The following is a 12735-nucleotide window of genomic DNA, read 5'->3' as shown; positions in this document are numbered from 1 at the left end:
ATTTTGACGAAGGCATGAGTTTTTACAATCATGGTACTGGTTCAGGTCTGAGTCTTGGAATGTGAAATGAAAGATACTAAGTATAAAACTCCCCACCCATATACAACACATGGCCAAAGTGTGATGATGTGCCAGATATTCACTGCATTTCCTAAAAAAATTAAAATAGTAAATGGACAGTAAATTCACCTGTTTCAAGGGGTCTGAAGAATCCTTGTAAGACATATCTGTCAGGAAACTGCACTCTTACAACAACCTATTTAGTCAAAGAAAAAAGTGAAATTAAAGTCAAAATTGTTTATTAAAGAGTTACATGAAAAGAATCTTTGGATAATTCTGGAATACTTCCTTAAGTTTTTTTTTAAAAATACAAGTACATTGCAAAATACCATTGAAAAAATTAAGTACCCTGTTGCCGCCATTTGTACACAAAAAACTAAAACAGTTCAGCTTTGTCATTCTATTCAAATAACTAATCAAGATGTGGTCCTGTAGCTTTCAAGTAGGGAGAACACCAATTAATACCCCTGGCTGATTGAGAGTCGTTCTCAATCAGACTGGCAAAAGAAACGTCTCAAAGCTTCATATCACTTCATCTCAAACAGGAGATAAGTCAAGGCCAGTGCTGTCGAATAGAATAGCGAGCGAAAGAGGAAAGCAAAAAAAGACTTTGGTAGGTGAGAATTAAAATCTAGCAAACAAGAGCACAAGTTTGTGCATGTTAGTTTTTTTTCACTTTCATTCGGTGATGGGAAAACATTTGAGAAGCATCAGAAAATGTTGTAAGGGTTAAACCAATACTGTAGCTATGAGTTTGCTTAGATATGTACTTGGGATAAACCATAACGTTTTCTCTTCCCTCCGTGACTTAAGTGACACACATACACATACAGATGAACATATAAATATACACATGATTCCTGATGCGATATTTATTTCAAAACTTTGTTAAATTCAATTCAGTGTTTGGATTGCCTGAAATGGCAACACTTTTTTGGTCCCTTTCAACTTCAGGCTAAATTCTTTGCCTAAAAATAATTTTGCAAAATTATTTTATCATGTAATGACAAACATTTTCTCCCTCCAAGAATAAAACATGATTTTATGAATAAGACTAGTATCTGTGCTTTATATGTAACATTCAATAGAAGACTTCAAGTAATTTAGCAAAAGTTCAATGGAACATTGCACTCTGGCCAGAAGTATTCCATGGAAACCTTCCCCATTACATCAAGCAGACTGGATCATCTATGTCTATACTTAACCTTATAACCTACAGTTCAACTTTTAATCAGATGTTTGGTACAGTGCCTTCTTAAACTTCAATGTAGCCAGGGTACGCGCAATTCATCTATTTGGTAATGTGAAATTATTATTTTAATCACCAATATAAATCAGATATTTTGTATTGAAATGTCTTGGCTATATCCATATTATCCATGCTTTTTAGCAATTTAAAAACTGGATTGTGACTCCTTTCAAGTTTCTTTCCTGCAAGAAATTCCAGCTCTGAGTAAGACAAGTGGTAAATGTAAAGAAAAGGACAAAAGCTTTTGAGTGAGAGAGAATAAAGGGACAGTCAAAGGAGGGTGGGACTACTTAAGAGTTGACATGGGGCAAGTTGTGCTTGAAATTGAAGAAATGGTAGACAATCAAGCTATGAAAAATAATATGACTTATTTATTATACATTATTATTTAGATGTGTTTACTAAGTATTTTGCTTTTTTTGTTTACAGAGGAAGGGAGAAGAAATTGTGACTGGAGGATAACCTAAGGCGAGGTGGATTAGACAGTGCTGGAAATAAATATTTAAAACCACATTGTATTGGAAAGGATGTTGGACTGATATCTGAAAAGTCAACAGGCCTAGAAGGCATACATCCCAGAACAGTTAGGAAAGTTCACTCCTGGAGTGATATGAAACACAGAAATTATAGTAAAGATTCACAAGCATGCCTGTCAGATATAAAGATCTTTTGATGCCTTAAGAATGTCATGTCATAATGTCATATTTAAAAGCAGGTTATTCTTTGAAGAAAGGAATTAAAAAAAAAGGCTTCATCACTGAAAGGGGAAACCAGTGAAATATTCTTCCCAATGGCTGTTGAGCTATTTGCTCATGTAGTCTCATTATCACTAGAAGAATGAGAGGTTAGAAGTAATGTTTTCACATGAGAGGGTTGTTAGAAAATGAAATGTTTTATCACATATAATATTCAACCAAAGTCTTAGTTCTAAAAATTAACTCAATTCACGATGATTAATTACTGATGTGATTTTTTTTCAGAAAACAGGACATTCACTAACCTTAGGATAGCGCTCAGTCTTTTCTTTCATATGAGATTCTCTCATAGATTTTGTCATCAACGGAGCCTCTTCAAGCTGTCGCCTGAGCAATCAGAAACAATGAAATACATTTAGCAATTTCCTCATCTCGTATCCCAATCATATTGGCCTCTTGCAAATATAAGATTCCATAGGAAGGCGATTTAATCAGGTGCTGTTATAGCCCGGTCTAATCCCATCCTTATCTTACATACACCACTGATTCGTTCCAGCATTTTGGCAAAATAAAACCACATCTTCAAAAATCAGTAATCATTCGCTGATTCGGGGGTCAAATAATTTATCTCAATCGACGGTTAAGGACCGTCAGGAAAGTCGCAGCCTTAATATCCATTTTTTTGTCCTACATATTGTAATCATAAGAGAAGAACAGTTTCTCTTGTAGCTAATAGTTTGAATGCATTTGATCCCTCCTCTTGTCTACTTCGACTTCTTCCACTTTAGCAAGATTTTGGAATTAATAGATATTTTTGTTTAGTAGTTTGAGCTTTCTTCTGTTCTATTCATCATCAGTTTGCATGCCATGAGATATAAATTGAGACTACATAAACCTAGCATCTGTGATTAAAAGCATCTATCCAAATGGTGACAGAAAACAAGGCTATAATATGACAGATTCAAGTTTTATTAAAAATCGTTTACCAAATTGTTCCCAGATCAACATGATTTAAGAAGCGCTCAATGGAATTGTAAAAAATGTGATTTTGAGTTCCAAATCACTATCTTTGTAATGCTGATTAATACAACTTTAATTAACTTTAAACATTACATTTGATCACACAGACCTGTATTGCCAATTCTTTCTAATGATCTGGACCAGGAGTTAGAAACCTACTGCTCATGGGCTGGATCCAGCTCATTGCTCAATTTCATCCGGCTCACAACAAGATTTCTAAAAACATAGACCAAGCTTGTCCAACCTATTTGTGCGAGGGGGGTGACATTTCAATTTTTTTCTCACTCAAGGACTGATGAGAAAATTTCAAAAAGTTTAAGATTTGGTGCAACATTAAACATGAAATTCAATAAAATGTTGAGGTATGGAGGAAAAGAACCAGCTTGCTGAGCAAAAGTAAAGCAATATCACAGCAATAAATGGATAATTTTCAAAAAGTGAGGAATTAATAAAGATGACCATTCAGGTGTGAGGGGGTCAAATTGTGTTTGTCCGACTCACTCCCAGTCTCAGGGTGCCTTGCTCACTCAACCTCACCATACCCACTGTGTGAGGTGGTGCGAGTGTGTTGGTGTGTGGGGTCAAGGGTCAGTACAAACCCTGAGACTGGGAGTGTGCCAGGTTTTTTCAGGTCTCAGCTGAAGGAAGCTGCTCCTCTAATCAGACACTGGTTCTTTCCCACCTTCGTTGCTGATCGGATCACTAGTGAGCTTATCAACAGCAAACGCAGAAGAGAAACAGCCTGTGATTGCTGGAGCAGAAACTCACAAAATCTTCGCATTTACTTACCAGCATTTTAAACATGGGGTCCGCAGGCCTGATAGAAAGGCCTGGTTGGACACGCCTGATATATATTGGTGACAGGAGCACCTTCAAAATAGCATTTATCATCATCATGACAAATTTCCTTTGGATAAAAGTGTTAGCTAAATTACTATAATAATATTTAATAATATAATATTCAAATTCAGCTATCATATTAAAAAAGCAGGTGAGTTGAACATTTCTATATTTTCTCTAGAAAGAGAGAATCAACCAAATTAAGTTGATTTTTGAGTGTGGGGCCCACGACTGATTTTGACGGTGTGTGAATGGCCCATGATAAAAAAAGGTTCTCCACCCCTGATCTTTTAGACTACTGCCGCAGTGCTCAAATACTGGGTTACTTTCATCCTACGTCAGACTGAATGCAGTTTTTTTTAATATATTGATGCATCCTACTATGCAACCTTAATCTTAACCTTTACTTTCCAAATCTAATCTCAACATAAATCAAAACAGACACTATACATATAATGATACTTTAAAACAAAGCATATAACAGAACAACCGATATCCAGGAGCAAGTTTCTGGCTGGGATATAATTGAGGGGTTCAGGTGATTTACATGTAAGATCATTGATATCCAGAATGAGTCACAGACTGAAACTAATCAAGGGGTTGGTGTGGTCTATATTAACAATTACCAGCTATGATATACAGGTGAGGTGAGCATCTAATTGAGTTCACATCGAATGCTGTGTTACTGAACCAGCCAAACAAAACAGGAAGGTGCTTGGTTCTGTGATCTATGAGAGGAGAGCCGGGAGTTTCACAGTTTGGAACAGCGAGAGGTGAGCAAGAGTTTCACAGTTTGAAACAGCGAGAGAAGAGCCGGGAGTTCCACAGTTTGAAACAGCGAGATGCGAGCGGGAGTTTTACAGTTTGAAACAGCAAGAGGAGAGCGGGAGTTTCATAGTTTGAAACAGCGGGAGTTTCTCAGTTTGAAACAGCGAGAGGAGAGCCAGGAGTTTCTCAGTTTGAAACAGCGAGAGGAGAGCGGGAGTTTCACAGTTTGAAACAGCAAGAGGAGAGCTGGGAGTTTCACAGTTTGAAACAGCATAAGATTAATACTGGTGTAAAAAAAATTAATTACATTAAAGTGCAAAGAGCGGGGGGATTCTTCAAGTGTAAAGAGCAGGGATACCAGGGTAATTAATTAATAAATTAAGTGAAATATGGTGGTGATGGAAGAATGGGTGATTGTGTTGCTGCTGCAGCACATAGGAGCTGCTGGACACCAAGATGATTCAGAGCAAACATATCTATAATAAGCGTTTGCAGCTCGAGGAACTTGGGATCTGAATTGAGGAGCTGGAGTTCAAGCTGCAGACATTGTGGCACATCAGGGAGTAGGAAAGTTACCTGGACACTTTGCTCCAGGAGGCGGGGGGTCACAACCCTCAGATTAGGTCATTCAAATTTGGTCTGTGATCAAGGATAGGAGGGAGTGACTGCAGGTGAGGCAGGTATGGGGACCCAGGGGTAGCACTCAAAGAGCTTCAGCCCCTGCAATTGTCCAACAGTTACGAAATGCTCGCAAACTGCATGGAGAATGAACGAACCGACCATGGCACCGTGGTACAGGGAGCCATTTAAGTGGGGGGAGGAAATAAGAACGTTGTAGTGGTAGGGGCCCGTATAATTAGGGGATATATACTGTGCTCTGTAGCCATGAGCGTGCGTCCCGAAGGCTGTGTTACTGCCCGATGCCAGGGTTAAGGACATCTCCTCAGGGCTGGACAGGAACTTGGGGTGAGGGCTCCAGTTGTCGTTGTCCAAGCTCGTACCAACAACATTGACAGGACTAGAAAGGAGGATCTGAAAGGAGGAGAATTTGATCAATAAGGAGCTAACTTAAAAAGCAAAACCTCCAAGGTAATAATCTCGGGATTACTACCTGAGCCACAGGCAAACTGGCATAAGGTAAATAAAGTCAAGGAGTTAAATGTGTGACCCATATACTGGTGTGAGAGGAATGGTTTTCAGTTCATGAGGCACTGGCACCAGTAATGAGGTATAAGGGAACTGTTCCAGTGGGACGGGCTTCACTTGAACCATGCTGAGACCACTGTCCTGGCAAATCAAATAATTAGGGCTGTAGAGTGGCTTTAAACTAAAAGTGAGGGGGTGGGGAGGAGGGTTCCAGAGAGGAGATATGTACGCTTACAAAGTGAATGGATACGGCAGCATTGCAGGGCAGCTATTTAGTTAATGATACCCAGAGTGTGACAGGAAGGGACAGGGTGTACAAACATAAACAACAGCAGCAAATAGGGTCAAAGGGGGAAAAAATGGTACAAAAAGACAAAATTAACGGCTCTTATTCAAGCAAAATAAATGAACTATCGGCACAAATACAGGTTAATGGGTGTGATCTTATATCCATTACAGAGACCTGGTTACAAGGAGATCAAAGCTGGGAACTAAATATTCAGGGGTATGAGACTTTTCGGAAGATCAGGCAGGAAGGAAAGGGTGGTGGGGTAGCTTTGTTAGTACGAGATGAAATAAATACCTTAGCAAGAAATGATCTTGGATCGGAAGATGTAGAATCCATATGGGTGGAGGTAAGAAATAACAAGGGGAAGACGACACTGGTGGGAGTAGTCTATGGCGACCCCCCCCCCCCCCCCGCCCCCCCAAACCCCTAACAGTAGCTAGACTGTAGGACATAGGATAAATCAGGAGATAATGAAGGTGTCATGAAGAGATTAATGTCTATAATATTATTGGAATTTTTTTTAAAAATAGGGTTTAACGGTGTCTGTGTCTATGTGTATGTATGGGTTTGTGTCTTAACTGGATTAAAGCCAACTGATCTAGAGGCTTTGATGTATAGAAAGAAGTAGGTTTGAAATGGTAATTAGATAAACACGGGGAAGTTTAGAAACATAGGTGTCAAGGGGGCAATTTGCATTTTTAAATAAAGCATTCAAAAGAATGGGTGAAATCTTGCACCTAGCTAGAAGACGCCAAGCAATGTGTTTAATTCTTTTCAGCTTACTAATAAAATTGGTGGAATCAAATGATGTTATTGTTAGAAGAGGTAAAATTAAAAATCTAGTAATACAATGGAAAATTTACATTCAAAGAAAAAGATATGTATAAAGGAGATTGTGTGTAAGGTAGAGGCATTTTAAGATCCATCAAGTGTAAGAAGCCTCCAGCCTTTAAACCTAAAGTCTGTCTGCAAGGACCCTGGGCTGAAAGAAACTCATTTTGAATGTGACTGCCCAGGGTGCGCACTGCCAAATGTCACTTTAAATCTATGAGTTTTACTGTTGCCTTAACAGGGGTGTAACTGAGAATCAGATTAATTAGCAGATTTTTGTAGTTATTATAGTAGTAATTCTGTAGACATATGTATGTGCTTACAATTTTTCTTGTATTAATAAATGCTTAATTTAGTTTTATAAAAAGCTTCTTGAGACTCAGTGGTCTTATCACAACTGAATTCAAAGCCGGCATCTCTAAACATACAAATTGCAAAAATGAGTTATGACAGTTGTTTCAAGTTTCCCTCTGGGGTTTGAGCAACTCGGCCTTTACCATCGGCTGTGTCATAATAGAGGGTGTGTAGAAAAGGCGGTACATTAATCATGGGTGACTTTAATCTTCATGTAGATTGGGAAAATCAAATTGGCAGAGGTAGCCACAAGCAATAATTCATAGTGTGTATATGGGACAGTTTCCTAGAACAACGTGTTGTGGATCCAACCAGGGATCAGGCAATTTTGGATGTGGTAATGTGTAATGAGGCAGGTTTAATAAATGATCTCAAAGTAAAAGATCCCCTAGGAAACAGTGGCCGTAACATGGTAGAATTTAGCATTCAGTTTGAGTGAGAAACTTGGGTCGGAAACAACTGTGTTAAACTTAAATAAGGGTAATTACAAAGGAATGACGGCAGAGTTGGCTGGAGTGGACTGGGAAAGGAATTTAGCAGCAAAGACGGCAGGCGTTTAAGAAAATAGTTCATGACTCACAACAAATATATATCCCAGTGAGGAAGTAGGATTCTAGGAAGGGGATAAACCAACCATGGTTAACCAAGGAAGTTAAGGACAGTATCAAATTGAAAGAAAAATCTACAATGTGGCAAAGATTAGTGGTAACCCAGATGATTGGGAAAGTTTTAAAAACCAATAAAAGATGACCAAACAAAAAAAAAGAGGGAGAAAATAAACTTAGAGAGTAAACTAGCAAGTAATATAAAAACAGACACTAATAGCTTCTTTAAAAAGGAAGAGAGAGGCCAAAGTGAACTTAGGCCCCTTAGAGAATGAGGCTGGGGAAATAATAATGGGGAAGCAAGAAATGGCAGAGTTGAATAAATGCTTTGCGTCAGTCTTCACGATAGAAGACACTAATAGCATTCCAAAAAAATCTAAATAATCATGGGGCAAAAAGGGGGAGGAGGAAATAAATACAATAACTATCACTAGAGAAAAAGTACTAGGGAAACTAATGGGGCTCCCCTGGACCTGATGGATTACATCCTAGGATAATAAAGGAAGTAGCTACAGAGATAGTGGATGCACTGGTAGTAATCTTCCAAGAATCCTTAGATTCTGGAAAAGTACCAGAGGATTGGAAAACTGCCAATGTAACACCTTTATTCAAAAAGGGAGACAAAAAAACAGGTAACTATAGGCGAGTTAGCTTAACATCCGTCATTGGGAAAATGTTGAAGTCTATTATAAAGGATGTAACAGCCAAGCATTTAGAAATGCATAATCTAATCAAGCAGAGTCAGCATGGCTTCATGAAGGGGAAATCATGCCTGGCATTTATTAGAATTCTGTGAGGATGCAACAAGCAGGATAGATAAAGCGGAACCAGTAGATGTAATATATTTGGATTTCCAAAAGACATTCGATAAGGTACTGCACATAAGGCTACTTAATAAGGTAAGAGCCCATGGTGTTGGGGGTAGTAAATTGGCATGGATAAAAGATTGGCTAACTAATAGAGACAGAGAGTTGAGATAAGGGGGGCATTTTCAGGATGACAACCTGTAACTAATGGAGTGCCACAGGGATCAGTGTTGGGGCCACAATTATTTACAATATATATTAATGGCTTGGATGAGGGAAGTGAATGTACTATCGCCACCTTTGTGGATTACACAAAAATAGGTGGGAAGGCAAGTGGTGAGGATGACACAACAAGTCTACAGAGGGATATAGAGGGGTTTAGTGAGTGGGCAAAAACTTGGCAGATGGAATATAATGTGGGAAAATGTGAGGTTATGCACTTTGGCAGGAAGAATATTATTTAAATGGAGAAAGACTGCAGAAAGTTGGAGCAGAGAGAGATTTGGGGGCCCTTGTGCATGAATCACAAAGGGCTAGCGTACAAGTTCAGCAGGTAATAGGGAAGGCAAATGGAATGTTGACCTTTATTTCTAAGGGAATGGTGTATAAAAGTAGGGAAGTCTTGCTAAAACTATACAAAGCACTAGTTAGACAACCCTAGAATACGGTGTACAGTTTTGGACCCCTTTTCTAAAGGAAGACATACTGGCATTGGAGGCAGTCCAGAGAAGGTTCACTAGGTAGATCCTGGGTATGGAGGGATTTTCTTATGAGGAGAGGTGGAGTAGGTTGGGCCTGTACTCATTGGAGTTTAGAAGAATGAGAAGCGACCTTATTGAAACATATTAGATGCTTATGGGGCTTGACAGAGTAGATGCTGAGAGGTTGTTTCCCCTTGTGGGAGAGTCCAGGACCAGAGGGCATAATCTCAGAGTAAGGGGTCGCCCGTTTAAGACAGAGGTGAGGAGGAATTTCTTCTCTCAGAAGGTAGTCAATCTGCTGAATTCTTTATTGCAGAGAGCTGTGGAGGCTAGGTTGTGTAGTATATTCAAGACTGGGATAGACAGATTTTTAATCAGTAAGGGAATCAAGGATCATGGGGAAAAGGCAAGAAAATGAAGATTCTCGGATCAGCAATGATCTCATTGAATGGCAGAGTGGACTTGATGGGCTGAATGGCTGACTTCTGCTCCTATGTCTTATGGTCTTTATTATTAGCTGATGTCATTCAGGGTAGAAATTGAGATTGTCCAATTTCTTTCAGTGTTCTTGCCTTTTTTTGGAAAGGGACTAATCCATGTTTCCTACTTGTCACCACTGTCCTAGAAAATGGATACATGTGAAAGGATTGAACTCAGGTGATGCTGCACACATCTCAAACTTGCTAGCACTCACTGCCTATGCTCACATAAAAGAGACACTATGTGGCAGAAAGGAGGGAAAAGCGACAGTGCCTGTCTATGATCTGAGAAGCAACAAGTGATATTACATAAACATAAATTGAAATGCATCACATCACCATTACGCATTGAGGAAAGTATTTGTACAGCACCTTTCACAACGTCAGGATGTCCAAAGTGCTTTACAGCCAATGAGTACTTTTGAAGTGCAGTCACAGTTTTAATATGGAAAATGCAGCAGCCAATTTGCACACAGCAAGCTCCCACCAAGAAATGAGATGATTAGATAACCAGCTTTTTTTTTTGAAGTGATGTTGTTTGGCAGATATACATTAGAGGACACCCAGGAGGAAGATGCCTTTCTTCTTTCAAATAGTGCCATGCCATGGGATCTTTTATATCCCCGAGGGGAAGAATAGGTTTGATGCCTCATCTAAAAGATAGCACGTCCAACAGTGTACCACTCCATTGAATAATAGCCCAGGTTATGTGCTTAAGTCTCCGGAGTGGGATTTGAAGCCTTCAACCTTTTGACTCAGGGGCAAAAACGCTACTCAACTATTCAGCCAAGCTGAGGAATTCAAAGTACAGAGTCAGAGTGTGACACCCTGCAATTACATATGGAGGAGTTAATTATGATGAAAATGGTCAATGAGTGTTATTGAAAGGTTGTTTCCACTGATTGATAAACTATTTGCTTCTTCTGTATTTTGAACTTTGGGGGTTGAGTGTTCAGGATATTTCTGTCCAGCTTTTTAAACTCTATCTGGCTACACCTCAGTTATAGTTATGGTAGGAATGATCTCTCCATCCCCTCACTGCATTGGTTTGAATTAGCTGAATGAGAGGGTCTGCTCACCTTCACATCAACCTATCTCCAGGAATTGGCTATCTCCTCCAATTCTTCTGCTTGGGAAACACATGCACAGTCCTTAATCTCACTGCTTTGCAATATGAGTTGGGAGAACTGATCTGTTCAATGTTTACCCTTAATACAAGATCACTAGACACATTAACTGGTCATTAATATCAATGGTATTTGTGGGGGCTTGCTATGTGCTGAGCGGTTGCCACTATTCTCGGCAGACAACAGTGACACGTTCCAAAGGTACGTTACTGACTGTGAAGCACTTTGGTATGTTCTGCAGTTGTGAAAGGTGCTGTATAAATGCAATTTATATTATGCATTTATTATATTATATAAAATGTATTTCATAGTCCCAGAATAGAAGGAAAAGGTGGGAAAATACATTGGCATTGGACGGGGATAAAATAAAATTGCAATCTCTAAAACTAAGAAAAAGAAACAGAGCTGAATACAGCAGCTTGTAGCATAGTATTAAAAATAGCCTCAGGAATGAGCATGTTGCAATGTTAACAGATGACAACTTTAGGAAAGAAACCCTAATTCTAACACATTGTTCCTAGAATTGTACTTCAAGATGAACTTCTTCAAGGGATCGATAAAGCAACACCTCAGTACTACAGAGGATAGGATAGCATATCCCAAATCTTCAGCTTCCCTCAACCCATGCAGCTTTATATCCTGAAGGTTCTGCATGGTTAAGCAAGCTTGATACTAAAAGAAATGTAGATGAAGGAGGGAGTTGTATGAACTGAACAGCATTTTTGCATTTCTAGATATATTCTTCTTGTAGTCAAAGTAAAGCAACCCTAATACGAGACTTTGAGATAACTATCACAATAAAACTTTGTTGCCTTTCCAATCTCATCCACATGTGACAGCTGGTCAGTGAAATGGGCTAGCAACAAGCATCATAACCAGTTTGAGAACAGATGTTGAAAAATTTTGCCTTTCCATCAGAATATTTTTGTTTCCCAAATCTTTTTTTTACTATTCAGATTTCCAACATAAAAAAGTGAAATCAGTCAACAACTTTTGCTAGTCAATTGATTATATTGTTTCTATACAAAATTTACTGTTTAAAAATCCAATAGGCAGTCTTTAAAAAAAGCAGAATGCAGATATTAGCAAGATTCCCTTATATGTGTAATTAAAGCTAAATGATGTTTGCAACTTCATAAGTCTTGCTTTGATCCTGCTCAATTTTGGGGGAAACATGTAACATTAATGCCATAATGCTGGGCTGAGACTTGAACCCAGCTGCGGACTTTGTTTACATTATCTACTGGCAGCCGATACAGGCTCCACGCAAAAACCCCTCTAAAGACATGTGTGATACTTGCACTGTCAATCACAGGATTGCTTTCAACATCACAACTGCCCTGAGTGGTAAACAGGGGAATCAATCTCAACTCTTCTATCTTCAATGAGGAAAGTACCTAACGAAGACAAGTAATGAGTCAAATCAAAAAGCTTCAGTACAGGACTGTTTACCCCATTAACTATAAATCTGAATGAGAGATTATACTAATATTTGTATAGTTGAGTTGCTTAAATAACTTCGTGATAAGAATGACACAGGCAAATGTTTAGATTACCTTTCACTTTTCAGTTGAGCAAAACGTTTTCGAACGTCATCTATGGTAACCTGAAAGAATTCATCAGGTAGCTCCTCAAAAACACTTGCTTCTCGAATTCCTTCCACAAGATTCTTCCCATCCAAATGGTAAGTAAGTGCCTCTCTGTCAACAGGCTTAAATAAAAAACAAATCAAGTTGCTATCACATCAACAGTCAGTTTTATTCAG

General features: G+C 38.8%; 1 protein-coding gene across 3 annotated transcripts in view; it reads right to left on the bottom strand.

Annotated features, from left to right (window-relative positions):
* Positions 1-12735, bottom strand: part of aspscr1 (ASPSCR1 tether for SLC2A4, UBX domain containing) — a 205092-nt gene that overhangs the window by 78118 nt on the left and 114239 nt on the right. For all 3 annotated transcript variants that reach the window (XM_041217161.1, XM_041217159.1, XM_041217160.1), the window contains 3 exons: positions 12527-12681; positions 2310-2391; positions 190-256 (listed from right to left, as the gene is read on the bottom strand). In XM_041217161.1, coding sequence (XP_041073095.1) covers positions 190-256; positions 2310-2391; positions 12527-12681 — 304 coding nt within the window. The remainder of the gene's footprint in view (positions 1-189; positions 257-2309; positions 2392-12526; positions 12682-12735) is intronic.

Source organism: Carcharodon carcharias, chromosome 22 (genome assembly GCF_017639515.1).
Source record: "Carcharodon carcharias isolate sCarCar2 chromosome 22, sCarCar2.pri, whole genome shotgun sequence".
Lineage (NCBI taxonomy): Eukaryota > Metazoa > Chordata > Chondrichthyes > Lamniformes > Lamnidae > Carcharodon > Carcharodon carcharias.
The sequence above is the reverse complement of the archived record's forward strand: the minus strand, read 5'-3'. Positions and strand labels throughout refer to the sequence as shown.